This window comes from Astatotilapia calliptera, chromosome 7, assembly GCF_964374335.1.
Source record: "Astatotilapia calliptera chromosome 7, fAstCal68.1, whole genome shotgun sequence".
Lineage (NCBI taxonomy): Eukaryota > Metazoa > Chordata > Actinopteri > Cichliformes > Cichlidae > Astatotilapia > Astatotilapia calliptera.
Genome location: NC_137428.1, coordinates 41569530 through 41577028, shown reverse-complemented (window position 1 = coordinate 41577028; position 7499 = coordinate 41569530). Strand labels below are relative to the sequence as shown.

Sequence of the window (7499 nt, the reverse complement as noted above, 5' to 3'; positions counted from 1 at the left end):
AAAACTAAAACTAGTTAAAAACAAACTGCACCCTTTGCTCAGAGGAGAGGTTGTCAGACCTTCTTTCATTGGCAGTTGAGAAGGATGTTCCAGTCAACCACAGTGATGTCATTGACATTTTTTGGGACATGGCAAACAGAAAGTTACTGTTATCATTTGGGACAGGACATGAAAAGCATCTTATTTCTTCCTGCTCTTTCCAAAACATACCCTGTGTTTGTTTTTGTTTTCTGATTAATAAAATGTTTGATTTATCCTCCTGTTGGTTTATTTTCTTTACTGTTGTATTGTTAATTTTAATATTTGAAAGAAAGAAAGAAAGAAAGAAAGAAAGAAAGAAAGAAAGAAAGAAAGAAAGAAAGAAAGAAAGAAAGAAAGAAAGAAAGAAAGAAAGAAAGAAAGAAAGAAGATTTTACGGTTCTACAATCTAATCCTTCCCATGGTAAAGTTGATGGTGTGATGTTCTGTGCTCTGTGATGTTTAGAAGGTGTTAACAGGACTCACACACTGTATGTATATATTTTTTTAAATACATGTTCATCCTACCATGACCACCCCTGTCTTTTGTACTACTAATATTCTGGTTTCAGTTTATTTCCCAGTTTTTAAAAAAAAAATCTGTTGCCTTATGGTTCCAAGCATTGTCATCAGAATCAGAATCAGAAAGGGTTTTATTGCCAAATGTCATCAATCTTTTTACATTTTATTTTTTATCTCAAAGCACTTGTTTACTTAACTACCTATGGACCTTTTAATGTCTAGTTTCCTGTGAACTTTAAAGCTTCACCTGAAATCTGCCTGAGCTCTCAGGAGCCAACATGGAGGACGAGATCTCCTGAACTGAGCTCCTCACTGTGGAACTGCTGTATTACCAACATTTATGCCTGCTCTACCACATCAGGCATTTAATGTGTTCCTCCACATTCATCCCACAGCTCCAGGTGTTACCTGTATGCTCTTCTTGACCTCATCTCACTTGTATCATCCTCTCAGACTCGAGTCAGGAGGCTGACACGCCTCTGATCCATTAATCAATTAGGAAATGAAATGAAAACTCATTGAAAAGTAAAATACCCAGAATCACTGAGCGAGGGAGCACAGCATCGAGGGCAGAGGGACACTCACAGCAGATATACGTGCACCGAAAAAGAGGACCAGGACGACAGTTGACATGAATCCAGGAAAGAAACACAGGAAGTAAAAGAAAAACTTGTCACCAAAATAAAAGGGGAAGAGCTGACACACACCAACACAGCAGCTTTGCTCTTACAGAAATGGAGATCATCGTTAACAAAGTTCTGAGTGAGCTCCTTGGGCTCTTTCAGTCCCTTTCAGCTCCTTTTCTTATTCGTGTGCAGCTCTGAGCGGAAACTAAAGGAAGCAAAGCAGGGGTCACATGATGCGTGCTTTAAAAAGCTGTGATGCCAGTTTTAAGAAACTGTGTGAACCATTTCACGGCATCTATCTATGAAGCTACACTACTGTCACAGGAAGCTGCAGACAGCTGTTTCCTCCTGTGGTGGCGGGGTGACTTCACCTGTGACAAGACTCGCCAGTGACTGCGCTGACGTCTCAGACCAAACAGACCTTTCACCTCCTCGCCTCACGCCAGCAGGCTCCTTAATCCACTTCATCACTACTGTGAACTGGTCTCAGTGTCTTCATCGCATCATGTACGAAACACTTTAGATTCTATTAGCAAGAAGCGCCCCCTGCTGCCAGAGGCTCAGCAGTGACTACAGACTTTTGAGATTACATTTCAATTACATTTAATCAATCTATAAACTATATTTAATCTATAATCCATCTATAATCTGTACTTTATCCATCTACAATGCATATCACCTGTAAGAAAATGATCAGCAACACAGTAAATCAGATGATCAACACAAACTGTAAATAATCTATAATTTCAAAGTTCATCCTAAACTTCATTAATCCCACTGAGCAGTTTTGAATGATTCTGATAAAATTGTTTGTGATCTGGCTTCCATCATCTGAGGTCTCCAGTTCATGTGACATAAATAAGTCATATTACCTCTGACCTCTCTGTCAGGTTCAACAGATTGATCTGAAGGTCAGAGTGATGCTGATGCTGTTTAAAACGGTTTCTTGATGGATGCCTTGTCAACATTTAGGAAATTATATACTGGTATAAGGGGATTATGAATGTCTGATTATGGTGATGTCGTATCTGACCTCTCTTTTACATTTCACATCTGCCTCTCTGGCAAGTTGTCCCCAGCATGCACGACATCTTTCAGAAGTCTTTTTCAGAAATACACTGCAGATTGATCTAATCATCATCCATGTTGTCATTACACATCACCGTGTGATCAAACATTTCTGATTCCTACTTCACTACAAACCTTCTACACTACATTTCGATAAGATAATAATAGAGCGAGCTGAACACTGAAGGTTTATGCTCTCACTGCTTCATGTTCACTCAGTTTTTCATTTTCAAGTTAACCCTTTATTTAAAAGACTCATTTACTAATCCCAGCTGAGCTGGAATAAACTAAATTCAAATTTTGATGTAAACAGTCTGATGTATTCTAGTTTTATGTACATCATATTTAGCACCAATAACTTTCATTTTCTTCATTTCTTGATATATTCAGGAGCTGTGGTCCAAAAATAAAACGCTAACACTGTAATTAACCTGTGTGTAATATGACACATTCATTAATGTGATAACACAGAAACAACCAGAGACGTCTGTTAATATTTCAATTGTATAAATAAACTAGGAGCTGACAGTGAATACAGATACACTTCATTCTTTCATCCTCAGTTTGCTATTCTGATGCTGGGTGAGAACTTCACAGCTACACTTCCACGTTCAGGTGGAACAGATGACACAGACAGCGTGTTGACAGGAAGTTAAAGTTTATTGCTGCTCCTGGGAGGTGGGAGGAGTGTAACGTGTGCAGTACAATTGTGTGTGTAAACTGACTGAATGGAAATGTCTGAAGAAACTCTTTGTTCCCCGAACGTGTCTGATCCCGAGTACATGTAACGTGTAAGCAACGACTGATGAGGTCAGCAGGTATGTCAAGTAGAAGAAGGTGGGAAGCAGACAGCGCCGCTTCCTCTGCAGGAGGAAGAGGAGGCAGGTCAGTGGGGGAGCTCATGGGGAACCAGCTTGTAGTGGGCGCCGCAGGACGGGCAGCGCTGGGCCTCACCCTCATGGAGCCAGAACCAGACCACGGCTGTGTTGTCCTCCTCACCTGCACACAGGAAACTGGGTGAGAACCCTAACCTGCAGCTCACATGCATGCTCAGGTTTCCCAGTGAAGAATAAGCCCCACCCCCTTTAAGCCCGGTGGCGAGTTTAACCCTCGTCTGAGAAAGCTGCCGCTGCTCACATACGCGCTTTCACACAGGAAACAACAACAACTCACACACGCATCCCACAATCCTCTTGTTCGTGATGGAGGGAACCAGGTGGGGGTCGGCCTTGGAGCCTGCATAGTGCTTTGGCTTCATCATGTTGAAGGGGTCCTACAGGAGGGGGAGGAGTCAGATGAGTCAGGGCGTGACAGTATTCAACATCACCTCAAAGTTTATCTTTCATCATCTTCATGTGCAGGAGGAGGACAGCTTAGGCTACGTTCACACTGCAGGTCTTAATGCTCAATTCTGTTTTTTTGGTCAAATCCGATTTTTTTGGCTGCTCGTTCACACTACAAATAAAATGTGACAGCAAACGCGCTCTAGTGTGAACCCTCAAAGCGGCCCACATGCGCAAAAGAAGAGGTCACACACAACGCGCTCTGTATAGACCCAGACCCAACAGTACTGTTTGACTGATGGCCGTTAATATAAAGACCTGTTTCGGACTTTACGTTTCCCAAATTTTCTTTAAGTCATACAGTTGTTTTGTTATTTACATATGGCCTAATAATTATCCTTATTGCTGTTTAAGAGAGGAGCTGTACTTCAAAGGATAGCTGCAGATTTCTGTCAGAATCTGATGCCTGCAGTGTGAACGTAGCCTGAGATACCCCAGAGACCCGTCAGGTCAAACGGGGCTGAATGAACTCAACGATCTTACCTCGCCATGCTTCATGGCCTTCATGATGACTTTCTCCAGCCCTGTGGCCTGCTCTTCATCAGTGGGAATCCCTGTGAACACAAAATCAGCTTTCATCTTCACCTCATCTTCATTCATACACATAAACCAATACTTTGTTTAAAAGAAAAACAGGATTTTTTTTTTTTTAAAAATGTTTACATTTACGTCGTTTCACAAGATACTGACAAAAATGAGAAAGAAAGCATCAAACGTTCCTCACAGCGTGCCAAGAAAACCATTAATGGCTGGTGGAGAAAATTCAGATTATACTTTACTTATGAGGAAAAATTCAAAGTTTAAATGTTTCTGTTTTATTTTATTTAGAAAATAATAACATACTTTATTGTTCATTTTGATCTGAGTTTACAGTAAGCTCATGCTGCTGCATACACACAGCTGGGAAAACACATGGCTGTCTGCAGACTTCATGCTCTGAAACACAATGACTTCTTTAAACATCTTGATGCATGCTCAATCATCCAGTTAAGTAAATTCCCAAAGTTTGATTCTGTTCATCTGGACGTAGCGTTTTCAGTGGGAGAAACGTTTAGTCACTCATCCAAGTGCATTTGCATAATGACCGTTTCAGTCATTATGCAAATGCACTGTTTATAAGACTGGGGAAACCTGCACTCAGCTGAGACTGAAGAAGTCACTTGGACGAGTGACGAAGCGTTTCTCCCACTGACAACGCTACGTCCAGATGAACAGAATCAAACTTTGGGGACTTCTTTAAACATTTAATTTAAGCCAGTCTGAGCTCTTCTCGTCCTGTTCATGTCTTCTTTACATTTCATATTTAGAGATTCTGTCTTCGGTGAAAGTTTACTTTGTTTTTTGGTCATTTATTAAAATCATCACAGAGCAGATTTTTTCCGAATAAAAGATCAATCAATAATCAACCAGATTAGATAATTATAACCAGAGAAAATATTCATTACTATCCGAAAGCAGTAATGTAATCGATTAACCGAGCGTTTTGTGTAATTGAATAACTGACTAATAATTAACTGTTAAATTGAACTCTGACCTCCCGAAGCTAACAAACTGCTAACGCTGCTAAGCTATTAACAGCCAATTGTCTTATTTCCGGTGTTCCGTCCTTTAAAGTGTGCCGATCTGAACATGGGTTTATTAAAATCTACTGATTGGACCGTTTAATCGTTTTAAAATGAGCCGATCCATCATTTATATTTGTTCTGAATGAAATCTTGTCTAAGCGGCGCTGTCACCGGGACAGGAAGCGATTGGCGTTCTCAGTCTTCCCCGCGGATTAAACCCTCTCTAAGCCGCCTGTTCCCGCCGAGTTCCAGGTGTTCTGTGCCGGCTTGGAGCTCACCTCCTGCTGCCATGCTGCGGCTCAGAGCGGGGGTCCGGACGGAGCGGCAAGCCGCCGCGGCTCTGACGGCGGAGCGGAGCAGTAACCTTGCAGCCATTTCTCCTTCTTCAGCGATTACTTAGGTCGATCGGTGATGACGTCATATTTGTGGACAGGTTCTTCTTCTTCTTTGTTTATTGGCAGCTTTGAGGTGCACTAGCGCCAACTGTGGATCTCCAGATTCAGGAGGTTACAATATGTGACATCAGCATCAGTTCATAATGTGACGTGTGAATGAAAACAAACGCTGTTGTGACAGTGATGTACACAGTCTTGTTGGTATATATGTATGATTTCTATACATTTTACATCAGATGAAAACTTTAGTTGTAAGATCCAGATTATTTATTAAAAGCTAGACATTTTAAATGAGAATAAGAAAGAAAAGTATTTCTTGTGCCCCCCTTTCCCTGTTAATATCCTACCTGGCCCCCCTGGGAAAACTTTGCTAGACCCGCCCCTGCACAGTTACCAGCTGTCAGCTACTTAGAAAAGGATCCTGGTGTTATTTGTTTCTCAGAAACAGTTCATAACTTCCCTTCAACTCATTCATGTCACCTCAAAGGTAAACCTGTTTGTCCATCACCTGTTCAACTCTGATGATCCAGTAAGGACATCTCCGGGTTTCATCTTCATGTTTCCCTCTCACCACATATCCAAACCGATATCATGACCAGCAGTTTTACAGCTGTGGCTCCAGCAAACATCAGTTGATACTAGAAATTAATATTAAATAACTTCTAACAACAGCTGATCAAGCTTAAACGTATCGGATTGCAATACCCTACAATGGATAGTAAGAACTGCTGAGAAGATGAACGGAACCACTGTTCCCTCCATCACAGACACTTATTGCACCCGCTGCATCCGCAAACGGTTGATCTGATATCCTCGTGTTGGTGTTGTTCCCAGATCATCATACTAAATGTTGTTCCAGGATCAACATTGCAAGTGACCAATCAGATGTTGTGACGTCATACTTTTGCGACTTCGGGAAAAACCGGCGTAAAACAAAAAACTGTACTTAAGCTGCGTGAAACCGCCTCTGTCCGCCGATCAACGGACCCTGACCCTAACCCTAACCGTAACCCTTTAATAAACAGTAAGCAGAATTGATGTTGTCCTTGCAACATTGGAATTTCATAAATGCACGAATGGCTTGGCGCGCAAAAGAATAACGTCACAACAATGTGATTGGTCACTTGCAATGTTGAACCTGGAACAACATTTTCATGATGGTCTGGGAACAACACCAACACGAGGATATCAGATCATCCATCCGCAAACCCACCAGCATTGTGGAGGACCCCACGCACTCCTCACACACACTCTTCAGGCAGCAGGGCAGTCGGGCCCTCACTGCCAGACTGCAAAACAGTGTCTTCTACCAAGCCGCCAGACTTGGTAGACAGAGGCAGAGCCAGACATTTGAAACACCCGGGGCTTAGCCCTAAAGGGTAGTATGCATGTGGGATTTTTTTTTTTTTTGGGCGGGGGGGGGGGGGGGGGGGGGTGGGTTAGAAATGACTGAGATCAATAGGCTCTGTTTTGAGTTTTGTTCAAAGAAGAATGACTTCATATAGGAAAGAAATATATCACATATGCAGGACACCTTAAACTAGGTTTTTAATTAAGCAGCAAGGCAGAACAAAGTTGGGCTGTATCAAGACACGAGGACTAAACCCCAATTCAACCAGACCCAGAACTGATCTGGAATTAAAACAGGACTACAACAGTTCAAACTCAGGACTACTGAGGACTTAACCAAGACAGAACCAGAATCAGAACTAGATGATAGCACTAAAAATCATCATAGACCTGCACTACACTTATTGTTTAATTCTACCAAAGTCCACTATTTAGATTCAGAAAAGTTTATATAATTATTTAGCCTTGTTGTGCAAACAAGCCTGCATAACTTAATAAATATAGAATTTGAAAAATAACAAACCTAAAAAGAAACACTAGGTACCAGATACATGAGGACCTATGATACGGTGATACTTTTGGTAAACAACCATTTGACTAACATGTGTGTCT

General features: G+C 41.6%; 1 protein-coding gene across 1 annotated transcript; it reads right to left on the bottom strand.

Moving 5' to 3' along the window:
• Positions 1–2875: 2875 nt before the first annotated feature.
• LOC113026326 (cytochrome c oxidase subunit 5B, mitochondrial-like) lies at positions 2876–5593 on the bottom strand. The gene is made up of 4 exons (XM_026174984.2): positions 5421–5593; positions 4061–4131; positions 3408–3507; positions 2876–3233 (listed from the first exon to the last, which is right to left on the bottom strand). The coding sequence occupies exons 1-4, from the start codon at positions 5515–5517 to the stop codon at positions 3121–3123; spliced, it is 381 nt and encodes a 126-aa protein (XP_026030769.2). The 5' UTR covers positions 5518–5593; the 3' UTR covers positions 2876–3120.
• Between the last annotated feature and the right edge of the window lie 1906 nt (positions 5594–7499).